Source organism: Bombus impatiens, unplaced genomic scaffold, assembly GCF_000188095.3.
Source record: "Bombus impatiens unplaced genomic scaffold, BIMP_2.2 scf_0712, whole genome shotgun sequence".
Classification (NCBI taxonomy): Eukaryota; Metazoa; Arthropoda; class Insecta; order Hymenoptera; family Apidae; genus Bombus; species Bombus impatiens.
In genome coordinates this window covers 128,951-143,142 of record NT_177131.1, presented here as the reverse complement: position 1 = coordinate 143,142, position 14,192 = coordinate 128,951, and the positions used below count along the sequence as shown (strand labels likewise).

General features: G+C 30.5%; 3 protein-coding genes and 2 long non-coding RNA genes across 5 annotated transcripts; 2 read left to right on the top strand and 3 right to left on the bottom strand.

The window, feature by feature from the left end:
• The first annotated feature begins 232 nt into the window (after positions 1-232).
• On the top strand, positions 233-2,205 carry LOC100745753 (12 kDa FK506-binding protein). The gene is made up of 4 exons (XM_012390080.3): positions 233-494; positions 820-867; positions 1,062-1,248; positions 1,604-2,205. The coding sequence occupies exons 1-4, from the start codon at positions 458-460 to the stop codon at positions 1,659-1,661; spliced, it is 330 nt and encodes a 109-aa protein (XP_012245503.1). The 5' UTR covers positions 233-457; the 3' UTR covers positions 1,662-2,205.
• Positions 2,206-2,422: 217 nt separating this feature from the next.
• On the bottom strand, positions 2,423-9,886 carry LOC100745630 (protein EFR3 homolog cmp44E). The gene is made up of 16 exons (XM_003492381.4): positions 9,805-9,886; positions 7,078-7,154; positions 6,455-6,570; positions 6,071-6,233; positions 5,755-5,907; positions 5,522-5,628; positions 5,295-5,438; positions 5,100-5,178; positions 4,870-5,005; positions 4,527-4,798; positions 4,267-4,439; positions 3,822-4,182; positions 3,538-3,737; positions 3,363-3,462; positions 3,131-3,286; positions 2,423-3,063 (listed from the first exon to the last, which is right to left on the bottom strand). Exons 1-16 carry the CDS (start codon positions 9,884-9,886, stop codon positions 2,911-2,913), a joined length of 2,472 nt encoding a protein of 823 aa, XP_003492429.1. The 3' UTR covers positions 2,423-2,910.
• LOC117152138 lies at positions 7,963-8,887 on the top strand. Its single transcript, XR_004462406.1, has 3 exons — positions 7,963-8,304; positions 8,597-8,715; positions 8,796-8,887. It is a non-coding gene; the product is annotated as an uncharacterized LOC117152138 (long non-coding RNA).
• Positions 8,721-9,798, bottom strand: LOC117152139. Its single transcript, XR_004462407.1, has 2 exons — positions 9,497-9,798; positions 8,721-9,240 (listed from the first exon to the last, which is right to left on the bottom strand). It is a non-coding gene; the product is annotated as an uncharacterized LOC117152139 (long non-coding RNA).
• Positions 9,887-11,408: 1,522 nt separating the features above from the next.
• Positions 11,409-13,715, bottom strand: LOC100745507 (chymotrypsin-1). Its single transcript, XM_003492380.4, has 4 exons — positions 13,427-13,715; positions 12,819-13,150; positions 11,937-12,188; positions 11,409-11,645 (listed from the first exon to the last, which is right to left on the bottom strand). The coding sequence occupies exons 1-4, from the start codon at positions 13,473-13,475 to the stop codon at positions 11,505-11,507; spliced, it is 774 nt and encodes a 257-aa protein (XP_003492428.1). The 5' UTR covers positions 13,476-13,715; the 3' UTR covers positions 11,409-11,504.
• Between the last annotated feature and the right edge of the window lie 477 nt (positions 13,716-14,192).

The following is a 14,192-nucleotide window of genomic DNA, read 5'->3' as shown; positions in this document are numbered from 1 at the left end:
ACTATATTTTGAATATTTCATACATTTTTTCATATTATGTCCATTTCGTGCAATTTTACTTTCAAATTTCTTATGAATGCATAAAAATTTGCAGTCTAATTATATAGCTCTTTCATACAACATATTAAGTATAAAAATCAAGGAAACAATATTTACTTCAAATTTTGCGGAATCGGAAATATTCATATCGATCGTAGTATGTTAACCGGAAGATCTGAAATGCAGCGAACCTAACGGCGGCATTTCCAGTTAAAATTTCTTTCCTGAGGGTATCTTCAGTCTTCAGTTACCTTGTTATATTCATCGAACGGCATTGGATCTAGCATCGTTTTTTGCACCCACGAGAATCACATTTATGTGAATTCTGTTTAGCAATACGAGCTGCCCGGTCTTGTATAACAAAATTTACTTATTTCTTCGTTAGGAATCCGATTTCTGTGACATAAAATACATAGCCATGGGCGTGGATGTAGAAGTTCTTTCTCCTGGAGATGGTAATTATTCTGTACACGATATTCTGCGATCTTTCATTTTTCTTTTTCGATTTGTTGTTTCTTTCTTTTCGAGTCACACCTCGTGTTTTTTTTCCTGTTCGACTTCGACTAAATTCCATTAATTCTATTGTGATTAAAATATGCCGGAAAGTTTAGTCAGTGAGATTTATTTACAACCTGAAAATCTATGAAAACCATGCTTTGGCGATGGTCCGTTCCAAATAAGGCGATTTCGATCTTTATTCAATACGTTTAGTATTGTATGAAATTTTAGTACTTTGTACTTTTCATTTATAATGCGACCATTCTTGTAATGTCTGTGCAGGCCAGACATATCCGAAAACCGGACAGACCGTAGTTGTTCATTATACAGGTAAATATTTTTCAAGTCATTCGTATTAAATTGTATACATTGATAATAGGATTTAAAAATAAAAAATAATTTTTAATGTGACAATTATTACTGTTATTAAATCACATTATTCATTTTGATGAAGTAAAATATTACTGTTTATAATTTGCAGTACTTTGAATTTTGTGAAATTTTAATTATTAAATATATAATAGGTACCCTTGAAAATGGAGTAAAATTTGACTGCAGTAGGGACCGTGGAGTGCCATTTAAGTTCAAAATCGGTAAAGGTGAAGTTATTAAAGGCTGGGACCAAGGAGTTGCTCAAATGTGTGTTGGAGAACGTGCTAGGTTAACTTGTTCACCAGATTTTGCCTATGGTAGCCGAGGACATCCTGGAATATATCCTTTAATATAAGATAAACATTTGTAGTATTATTAATGTTAGAGATAAATCTAAGGAAAAAGCATAAAACCAAATTTTATAATTATTAAATTTTAAAATTATTCATAATTAAAAAAAAATTATTGTAAATTCTTATATTTTGCACAATATTTGCATATTATGAGTAACTGAAATTAATACATTAAAGTAACGCCATTATTACTAAATAACTATTTTTTTAATTACTATTGTTATTATTTGAATTTTGTTTTTAATAGTAGAATATAGGAATGGAGGAAGAATGGGGCATAAATAGTTAATCTTAATAATTATATGAATAATATTGTGATGTTATCCTTGACATAGACACACTATTCCTCCAAATGCTGTCCTTATCTTTGATGTGGAATTATTGAAGGTGGAGCCTTGAAGAATTTTCCAGAGTGTATCAAATTGACTGCACACATCAGAACCACAGATAATTAAACGCTTCAAATTACATTATGTTAAGTAGTCATTGCATGAGTGGTATGTCTTACATACTAACCTTAATTTGATTGCTCATAAAAACAAAAACAAAAAAATAAAATCGAGACTTTAATTCTGTTTCACACTATTGCACAACTATATACACTACAGATTACAATTGTACAGAAATCATTAATGACCAATTAACGTGGGATATCAGAACATGTTTCTCACATTTTTACGTCATAATAATATTAAAGTTTACATTGCTCGTTTTGAGGCTGATAGCATTCCTATTATAAGAAATTGAATTAAATAAATCTTGAAGCATTCAACATGTAATCCAACATCTGTGTTCATTCCAATTACTTAGTACTTGGTAAATAATCATCTGGGTATTTTGTACAAAATCTTTCAATGATCCAAAAGAAAATAATTGTATTGGTAATGTAATAGTATGAACCTTTACACAAAAAAATTCAATAAAAAAATTGTCTTGTCTTCAAGTATATGAATATATTTATTAGCCCACAGTTAATATTTACCTATTACAATTTAAATTTTATGTTTATATATACATATATCATTTTGAATAACCTTAATTTGTTTTGAATATTTCAACTTCATTACAACATTTTCTTTGAACTATACATTACTTCCTCAAAATTTTGTTACATTTTTATACAATATTATACCAGTGATATGCGGATATTAAAGCAAATCTTGTCAATAAAACAGCATTGACATTATATTACATAATTTATCAGTAATAGGGTATTAGTACATAAATGTGCTACTATTTTTTTTTATGGGTTGCACAAGAAGGAATGTGTTATGAATTGCGCAACATTAATTTACATAGTACAAACAATTATGAAACGATAGTTTCAAATTATTTTAAATATTTTTGCAAACATAACGAGCAATAAATTTAACAAAATTGAAATAATACTTATTATAATTATAAATAAATAATAATAAGTATTAATCATTTATAAATATTAAAAAGAAATATATATACACGAATGTAATTAATATTAAGCAAATATAATTGCACACATTAAACGGTATCAAAATGCGTTATATGTACAAATTGTTCTACATTTTTTAAACGTAAAATGTATAAATAAGTTAAGTTGATTATAATTGACATATGGCAATTGTAATGTCCAACTTAATAAAAATGTCATAGCAAGAAAAAACTCGTCATTTTAATAAACAAATAATTCTGGGAAATGTATTTCATAAGCTGGAGCTTGACTTGGTTTGGTATCTGTTGGTGGTCCACCTGGTTGAGTTGCATTTCGTGGATCAACGGATAATGTATTAAATATCTCTGACAGTTTACTTTGTAAAACATCATGCTGTAAAATTATTTATCATTATTTTTATGTTTTTTACCAATAAGAAATTTATTAACTATTTTTATACCTTTGGTTGTGTCTTTGATACCAAATCTTGGAATGGTGCGTTTCTAAAGAAGTGCGATAATTGCATTCGTTTTTCTTCCTCTATGACATGATTATTATTATTTTCTGTTAGAATTCGTTTCATACTCTCAAAAGTTAACTCTTCTCCTGGTAATTTCTGAGAATGAAAGGTATACAAAAAATAGATTATTAGAAGGTTATAAATAAATTAGAACTATATATAAAGGATGTACTTTTTGAACACCAGGAGATGAGCCACCACTATCTAATTCAGTAGCACCAGAATTAATATCGGCTAACGAATTTCGTCCAGCACTATCGACCCACGAATGCCTAAAAATATGAAATTGACAATTACAAAGATTACACAATTAATAAAATGAGAAAAATTGTTATAATTACTATTACCGATGTTGTAGTGAGATACTACTATAACCAGATCCCTGTTGCAATTTTCCACTGTCAAGACCAGCTCCTTTTAAACATTCGCTTAAAACAGTTTGATCAACTAATAGAGCGGGTGCTAATCTAGAAGATAAACCACTATCATACTGAGATTGCAAATCAGGCAAAAGATGAGGTGCTTCCTTTCGTCGTACTTCTACAATCTTAAAATATAAAAATTAAAGGAACTAGAATATATTCTTATTGACCAGAATATGTACCAACAAACGAAACAATTTGGAACTTACTTTATTTGCGTAATCCATGAGTGAAGTAATATTACAAACATAAGATATTAGTACAAGCAAACTGATGACAATAGCGTGCAAATTAAATTTGAGTGAAATACTGATTTGGCCACTTGTTAAAGCCAAATCCTGAAGACTCAGCACTAATCTTAATAACTCCAACACAGTTTCTTCTGAGGCCAATTCCACGGCAAGTAATGCCAATGTTGTATATATAGATTCTACGTTTTCCACCATGTTACTTGCCAATTCTAACGATTCATATAACGCTAAATAAATTTCAGGGCCATGTTTACGAATAAATATCACATCTGGTCTGGATCCTTTTTCGATTGTAAGATCAAGTTGTGCAACATTTACTCTGTTCAATAAAAATGATAAGATTATATTTGGGAAGAAGAAAAAAAATGATATAAATTAAAACAATCTATTATTGACAACTTACGTAGGTTTCGCAAGTTTCGTAATATTTTGATGCCTATCGATTAAAGTATGAAAGATTTTTTGTACTAAAAGCCGCATTTCAGCATCTGCTGCAAGTGACATTCTTAACAATGGCTCCAAAAAGCTTGGTGGAAAAGTTGTATTCAAATGTATAGTTTGGTATTTTGTGCCAACCTGAAATGTATTTACACAAATGTAATAAGAAAAAAGTATGTATTAAGTAGCGTGTGTGTTTTGCTCGTGTTAATGATGTATAATTACTTTTAGAAGAGATTTTAGAAGAATACTTTGGAGTAGTACATCTCCTTTACCGACTGAAACTATACGATCTGGTTGACTATATGGAACTTTGCTCATTATGAACATCATAATTTCTATTTTCTGATAATCTGGAAGATGATTTGCAAACTCTCCAAGGGCATTAATAAGAGCCTCTTGATATAATTGTTCATCATTACTTGAAGATTGATTTCTTGTTACACTAACTCTAAGATGAGATAGCAGAGAATTTATTATCTCCAACACAGAGGGACCTTTAAAAATATGTTATTTTATATAATTCTGCAATACAAATAAACAAATTTTCATATGTATTAAAACTTACCAACACTTTCACCAGCTGCAATGGAAATAATTTTGGACAAAGTATCTGCAATACTTGTTCTGATCTTGGGGGATGATTTTGAATGATCATCAAGATGAATCATTAATGCTTCCACAACTGTATAAGAGTACTGTGACTAAAAATGTTTGATATATTTTGATATTTATTGATTATCCTTTTTTAAATACCCATTGATAAGTATTAACAATATTTAATGATTTTCTTCTAACCTGAATGGAGAACATAATTATCCTAAATGTATGAATAGCAAAGTAATTAGGGACCCATAACTGATGGTTATCTAGATGCCTGTAAATAATTTTTATTGTATTAATATGTTCATTAAAATTTTACCTCCAATTATTTTTGTTCACAATAAAAGGTATACAATGACAAACTTTAAATGGAAAATGTAACATACAAACCTTAGAACGGGTCGAATAACACATCTTATATGACCAAATGATGCTCGGCCAACGAGTTCTCGCATACAAGTTTCTGCAAATTGTGGTGGGTCCGATCGTTCCTCAGTTGGGCTATCTGGTGTTGCATCTTCTTTATTAGAATATCTATCAAAATGAAATTGTAAATATATACATAATAATCAGTTTACATAATGTACATATGCAGTGGTTTCTTCTGTGTATATCACCTTGAGTTTTGCATATTGTATAACAACGAAGGAACAATTTTATCCATGTGTACAGGTTCCCAAATGTTTTCTACTAGATCATCAGAAAGTGTTTTCCTTACTACACCCTATATTAGAAAATATAATACAATAAATTTTTTAAAAACAACAAATATGTAATTAATTCCAATTTATAATAAAATAATTTTGATTAAACTACTAGTTATACACATTTAACTATACAAAGATCATGCCTGCAATCCCTGAATTCCAGCAAGCCGTATCTGTTTGCGGATAGCGTGGTCATTGTGGTTGGAGTGGCACATTGCAGAGTATTTTGATACAAAGAAATCGTAACGTGTGTGATAAGACGGCGTATCCTGCTCGATGTTTGCAAACCGGACAAACTGGAAGAAGCCAGCACTTTGTTCAACTGAATTGAAAGATGCCAAAAATACAATTATTTTTGATAGTAATAAATGATAAAGTAACATTAAAAACAATTTTATATTAGAAAATACAAATAAATATAATAATATAAAGTATCTAAAATTATTTAATGAAACTTACAGATTGGGTTGCCAGTATTTGTAATTGTGGATCAGTAGATTCTAACAATTTCTGTATCATCTTTAAAAAGCTTTCAACAAATAAATTTAAAGTCTGAGCATGGCATGCTACTAAAAGCTGATCCATTGCTTCCATAGCAATGACAACAAATCCATTTCTTCTCCTGTATTATAAATATGTTTATTTATATATTTTCTTATTTAAATATAATACATGCAGATAAGAAATTAACATTTTGTAAGATAATGATTAATGACATATTTATATAACTGGCATATAACATAAGTAAACAAGAATTTACATTGATCACATGAGTGTGCATTTTTAACAGTTATTAAATTAATTATATGCAATTCTCTATCACTTAAGTTGTTTGTGTCATACCTGTAAATGTCCCTGGAAGCCCTTTGAAACAAATATTCTCCAATCCTGTCTAGTTTTTCAGGGCTACTCAATGAATAAAAGGTCAGTTTCTCCATGTTATTTTTTACTAAGCCATCCTAATTATAAAAATATTAATGTATATAAAAAGTACTAAATGTTAATTTCTATAATATTAGATAGCAAGATTGATGTTTTAAATTTAAAAATCAATAAAATCAAGACTAAATGTCAATCGTATGTGTATTAATAATTTTATCATGATACACTCCTTCTTGTATTTATACATATATATCTTTTAATAATAACATATTTATACATAAACAAAATATTTGTAAACTATGTGAGAATTGACACAAAATTCAGTTCACTTAGAAAAAAGAAATTACAAGTGAGTAAGCCAATTAATATTTTAATAAATATGATTAATTACCTAACAAATATCTCGTCCTTATATTGTTCAATAAAATAACAATATTCTTTTTAAATGAATTTGATGTTATAGATTAATACATACATGAAAAATACGAATTACGTAATGAAACTGCGATATGATATATTTATTGTGAGAGATAATATAAAATAATTATGAAAGTTTGTTAATATATCAAAAATATAAAGCTTACCTGAGGATTTACTGGAAAGATATTGTCAACGAGTCTTTTATATCGTGGGCGTAAAGCTGAACAGCACCAGCAACAACCTGACAGAAATAGAAGGAAAGAAAATATACACAGGCGAAAAATATGTTTCCGTGAAATATATCGGATGATAGGTGAAAACTAACTAATCGTATGTAAATATGAAAGGGACATCTCACGAAAAAATTATACGCTTCAAAACAAAATCACGATATTTACCAAACATTTCGTTACGATCGAAAAACTACTGTACACTCGAACAAACTTCGATCGACTGATGTAACCAATAGAATGTGTACTTTTAAGCCGCTACCAAAAATCATTATGCGATTTGCTCTATATGCAATTGTTATTTATAAAATAGTGTAAAATACTACTATATGGAGTTTATTAATTTGTACAGTAATTGTAATGTGTATGAGTTAAGTTACAAACAAGTATTTTGTACAGTTTATCATAGACGAATTTACATTTATCTTCAATGACAAAATTTTGTCACGAAGAATTTAAGGTCGGTAAGATTTATTTCGTTTTTGTCGACCTGAGTTACATTTCAAAATGTAGATAAGAGTCGAAAGATGGCAGTATGATTTACTTTTTCAACATTTGAATTTTCATTTAAAAAAGATATTGAAAAAGTTTCATGTCTTTTTTATTTTATAAAGAAACATATTATTTAAAGATTTTTCATCATAGTATGTTTTTAACTACGTTTCAAATGAAGCGTAGATATAGTTTCTCATAGTTACAAATTTTATATCAATTTATTTAACATCATCTTATTTAAAAGTAGAATAACTGGAAGATTTAAATATTATTAAACACGTAAGTACTGTCGCTATCCATTAGCAATTCTACGATATTGCACCTTTATGAGACACATATACGTGCATTATCTGGGGAAAAACTATTTTAAGGTAAAAGCGCGAACGCCTGTCAGCTAAACCGATTCAGGAAGACAAGATGTTCCGAATGTTGACAGCGCGCTTCGAAAATCAATACAATATCGCGCCTTTATCTGTTTGCACGTTTGCAAATAACGGTTATATGGAAATTGTTCTATCGTACTTAGTATACCAAAATCAATTTATATCATCTATCTATGTCGTAAAATTAATGTTACATATTAGAAAATTAGGAAATTGATTACGAAAATGCAATAAAGACACGGTCATCGTTTAATTTGGTCGAACATCAACTTGGAATTTTGAGGTTATTATACGCTGTTTTGTAATTGCATACAATTTTGTATTATTTTCAAATGTGTGTGTGTGTGTGTGTGTGTGTGTGTGTGTGTGTGTGTATGTGTGCGTGCGTGCGTGCGTGCGTGTGTGTGTTTTAGCGAATATTTTGTTACAAAATTATAGAATCACTTGATTAGAAATTCTTAACTTACTTTTACACAATTTTTACAACAATTTTCAGTTGATCGTCTAATCTTGTTCAGTCGGAAATGAATTAAATTCACGCATGTTTAACAAGTTTTCAAATTTGATTTTTTCAGGAAACGCAACTTACAATGTAATTTTGCCATTCTTGGTTTTCGTTTTATTCTGAGCCACGGGAACATCCACGCTATACTTATATCCTTCGAATTACGATAGTAAAAATAATACGAGACAAGTAAATATAAATAATACGAATAAATTTTATTTCAAATATTATATTCTTGCAAATATTACAACATACAGTTTGTTTTTTAGGAAACTTAAACTAGGTCGTACGAAGGTATTCGATTGAAACATGAAACACTTGCAAGATAATATAGTGTGCAGGATATCCTCAAAGTTTATGCAAAGTAATGAATATTACTTATATACACCATCGATAAATCGATAGACTTATATTAATGCCGTCATAAATACACAATTTTCGCTACAAAGCTGCAGAAGTTCGAAGAAATGAAAAGTATTACAACTGATTATTTTTCATTACTCCCATAACTCTTTTGTCAAACTACTTATATAATAATTCTTGTATGCTTTTGATGCACAATTTTATGGTTGCGAATGTTATATCAAAAGAATCCAGATGTAGGTTTGTTAAATTACATGGAAACTGTTGCGAGTTGCGATAACAACCGTGCGAAAGCACGTGTTCCACAGCTTCAGTCAATCTCCTATTGACTCTTGAACTCTAGATAAAAGTCTAAAAGTTAATTTTATGGAATTACCAAGAATGTTATGCGAAAATATAGAGTAAATTAAACTGCATCAATCGTAATTCCTTTAACAACTTTCAACTGAATAAGTTCAAAGTGTATGTATTTTATAGATAATGAATTAATCAGATTTTACTCGATTTTGTAGATAATTTCCACTTTATTTTTATCGAGAAAGCTTTTTAACAATTTATTTAACTTTCCAACGAATGTATCGAAGTAAGTGTCCTAATACATACGTACTTAAAGTGCCTGCAAGAGGTATTTGCACGTACAGTTATTTTCCAATAAAATGTTTTTTTTGATTACATTTTACATTTCATTTTCTTAGTGCAAATTTTTGTAGTCACACGCAGATGCCACGAAACGATACGAAATTTAATATACATGAACCTAATTAATTAATATGTAACCGGCTATGATAAATACAGTTGTATAGAAGGTTTGTTTCCAGTTACTGTACATACTGCAGTGCATATATCATTTCTAAAATTTTTACTTTTAACTAAAATGTTTATCATCTTATCGTAAAACAACTGATTTGTACTTACAGCCTGGGTCAGTGCACTTTCGTGCGAGAATCTCGAAAACGTCAGGCACCTCTGTCTCGAGGCAGCATTTGATCATAGCCATCTCCTCCACCAACTTCGCATCCCATGAGTATTTGCACCAAAATATTAAGATTCCACTGTTTTCAATCGTTTTGTAGATTTAATTCGTTGGAGTCAACGTAACTTCTTGTATAAAAGACCGACGAATGAAGAGGAATGCGAGAAACCGAACGGGTGGTACTGACACGACGTCGACGCTCGGCGTCGCGACGCTCGTGCCCTACTAACCCGCATTTCGTGCACGATGCTACCCTTGGCAATACTTTTCCTGACTACGTCATGCGATGTACACGCGCCTGTGCAAGAGGGTTGTCGACGTGGAACAGGGTGCGGGAGGAGAACAACCCTGTGGCGTCTCTGCTAATAAAGCTTATCCTCGTCAGGGTCGCGGTCCATGTAAATCAATGCCGAAAGAGGGTGGAATATTGTCACGGCTGACCAAATACAGCGGCTCACGAAAGTATGCGAACTCTCTTAGAAACTCTGTGTATACAATCCGGCCCGAGTGTTTGAAACATCTTTTGCTTTTTCGACAAACGTTTTCGTATATCTGTCCGAGAAACAAGAGGAGGGTATCGCATGTATTACAATTATAGATTTTGTCTTTAAATATCATTACGAATTTGTTTTACGTTAAAACGATTGCGAATTTTTATGAATTTATAATAAATTTGAAAGAACGAAATTGCACAGAATGCACATAATATGAACAGATGTATGAAATATTCAAAGTATAGCTCTTCCTATAATACTTGACAGATGAAACAATTTTCTATCCGTGTTCTACGTTTCCAATTGTATTCTCTACAATTTGCATAAACATTCGCAGTCTTCCAATTATAATTCCAACACTATCAAAGAATAACATTATGAATAAAATAGTTATTTACTCAAGGTAGTCATTATCTTTTAAGGCAATATGATGTCCTTTAAGATCTGTTGAGACCGAAACATACTGTAAATTTTTGAGCGGGAGGATATACCTAATTAATGCTGTTTACAATATAATTTGTAAACAGAGTATTTTTCTTTTAGAGATAAAACATCGTTTTTCGAAATTAGTTTACAAATTGTATCTTGAGTTTGTTAGACCTTACACTGATATTCTTAGAATAACAGTAATAGCTCGATGTATTTGTATGTAGATTGTAGAACTAGACACTAATAATTAATTTTTAGTACAAGACAAGAATAATACGTAAAAGCAAATATGGAGGTAAAATAAAGAAATGCATAAAGCAAATTAACCGATGAATTATATTATTTATACGAACTGTATATTATTTCTGAGAACTGTAATGTCATTCCATCAAATTTTGATTTTTGGCGATAATACCTAATATAAAGCATTGAGTTAATGATATACAGTAAAAGTTCTATAAGGAACCTCGCAATCGAGTGGGCCTTTTGATTGACCCACACGTTCCGCGATACCAAAGACGGCGAGGACAGTGGAACAGCGTCGATGACGTCATCGTTCACTGACGATAGTAATTGATCTCATTGTATATAAATTTAAAGATTAAAATTTACAAGATATCAAATTAATCGATTGACACTATAGTGAATGTAATTCTGCTTATTTACGGAGAGAAAATATGAATTGTACAATAATTATTATTTAAGTTTCGGATTCTAAATTAAAATAAATTTCTGTTGATGAAGCTTTTGTATTGAGAGACACGAGTGTAAGCATCAGGGTAGCCTTCAGCACATGGAATGACAAAGGAAGCGATACCTACAAGTTGGCCATTGTAGACAAGGGGACCGCCACTATCACCCTGTAGGGAGAACAAATATTTTTTGTGAAACTAATTTTGGAAAATTATAAACAGATTCTAAATTCATATCTTGAATAACCATATAATTATATGGCGAATTATATGAATTGAGTGTAAGTATTTGTAAAATTATATATATGAAAGAAATGTTGTATATATATTCCATTTTTTAGTTTTAGAAATTTGAACTTGAAGTAGAATATTAGGGTGTCACTTCGATGAATGTGTATATTAGCTGTGATATGTGATCATATTAATTTGAAGAATATAAAATTGAAGTTTAGTACGTACCATACAGATACCAACACCCTTTTTGTTATAGGCACACAAGTGTCCAGGGTAGATCTGGATTCCCAAGCGCTTCTGACAATCTGCATTGTTTAGAAGATTTACGGTTGTCGTTTGTAGGGTATTAGGCAAGTTGCCTGCGTTAGCACTGGTTCTTCCCCAACCGGTCATTCTCAATGTTGCACCAACTGGTGGATCAGAAGAAACGAGAGGAATTGGCTTCTGGTTAGCGTTTATGCTAACCGGGCTAGCGAGCTGAAATTATTACAAATATTGATATATTTGCAAGTGAAATCTGGTTAAAGGAAATAGCTTTATTTGAGTTTTCATGCGTTCTAACCCTTTGACAGTATAACAAAATGACGTAGAATTCAGAATTAATGATTTAGAAACTAATTACATGTCTCTTTATCTACAAGATTTTACATACAAAAAAATATATACATTTTCAACTTTATACACATAGGGAATAAATATCGATAATTATGTTACTTATTTGACTGTCTGCCCCAATTTTTCTCGCTGTGAAAGGGTCGAGTAACATCTTTTTTTTTTCTTTTCAGATACGTTCGTTATTACAATCAATTGGAATAAAGTATTTTGATGTGTATTATATGCAACTATTTATATAGTATAAAAGAAAAAGAGTAAGACGTAATAATGACTACTGATTTGAATGACTATACAGGAAGGTAACTATGAAGGTGAAATTGCAATATCGCCGATGTAGACGATGTACAGTTGTATCGTTGGCGTGGGTTCATTTTCACAGTTAGAAATAAATATTTTATCGTTATTAATGTTAATGCTACATTTCGATAAAACTGAAGAACTTTGTACGTTGTAAAATATTATTCCGTTCTACGATATTGATTTCTTACTTACAGTGACTACAGCAACGTCATTTCTGAAAGACTCGGCAGAGGTAGGCTTGAAATCGGGGTTGTAGACGGCCGACTTAACAGCGTGGGTTTGACCACCACTTGAGAGGGTAACTGTACCAGTTACGACAGTGAAATCCTTGTATGGAGGAGACACAACACCGTGGATGCAGTGAGCAGCAGTGACTACGTGTTTATTGGTAACCAGAGTGCCACCGCAGAAGTGTCTTCCATTTTGTCTAAGCGATACTTGATAAGGATACTGACCAAGGCGAGCATTGGTGCCACCGACGATTTGTTCGCCAATCTCGTTCGTTTGGTTGCTGGCAAAGACGTCTATATAAATCAAATTTCGAATTAATTTTTCTTATTACAATATTATGCATAGTAACGAACTTGTTATTTTTTCATTTCGTTCCTATCCAGGTAATATGCAGAGTATGAAATTCAACTTTAGCGAATTCAGAACAGATAAGAGAATTATAATTGGATTATTTCAACGTTTGTTACTATTAAAGAAGAGTCGAATTTAATGGAGTTTATTAATAGAATTTAATTTTTTAATTTATTTGATTAGAATTTAATTTGTTTGAATTTCTATTATTTACTTACCGCCGAAAACGACACCGATTATGAAGACGACTAACGCGAGACGTGTCATTGTAACTCGAAGAATTTTGAAACTGCAGTGTAATGATACGAATGAACGATTTCCTTTTATATGAATATCGATGTTTGAAATAGGTACTCGGATACATATCGTTATCGATACATATCATGATAAGCTTGAAAGTTAATCACATAAACACAGAAAAGTTATAAGAACATCATACTTGAATTATCAATTTTAATGATTACTTAGAAGCAAACACTTATACTTTTTGATTGCATGCGTAATAAAATGATTTAATGCGATTCGAAGTATTATAATAATACAATTATCGCTTTTAAAATAACGTTATTCTATTTTGGCTCGATATCTCTTGTAAAGATTATCTTCCACATCTTAGAAAAAATCATATATTTACTTTGATATGTTTTTATCAACTTTATGTTTTGTACGAATACAATACTTTTAAGAAAAGTTTATTAATAAATAGAATGTGTATAATTATGTTTGAATACAATATAGAAACTATTTATGAAATGATATTTATGTTATATTATGAGTTTATTACTAATAAATTTGACAGTTTAGTTATTTAAATCACTGCTTATTTATTTAAAAGATTTTATACGGTACATAAGATGAATTTTGTTAAAATTATCATTTCAAGGCTTGTTGGATACGCGAAAAAGTGTCATGAACACTGTTTGGAAATATCAGGTTTATCAGTAATGTAAGGAATAGTACGAGATGCAACAGTAACCACGTGAG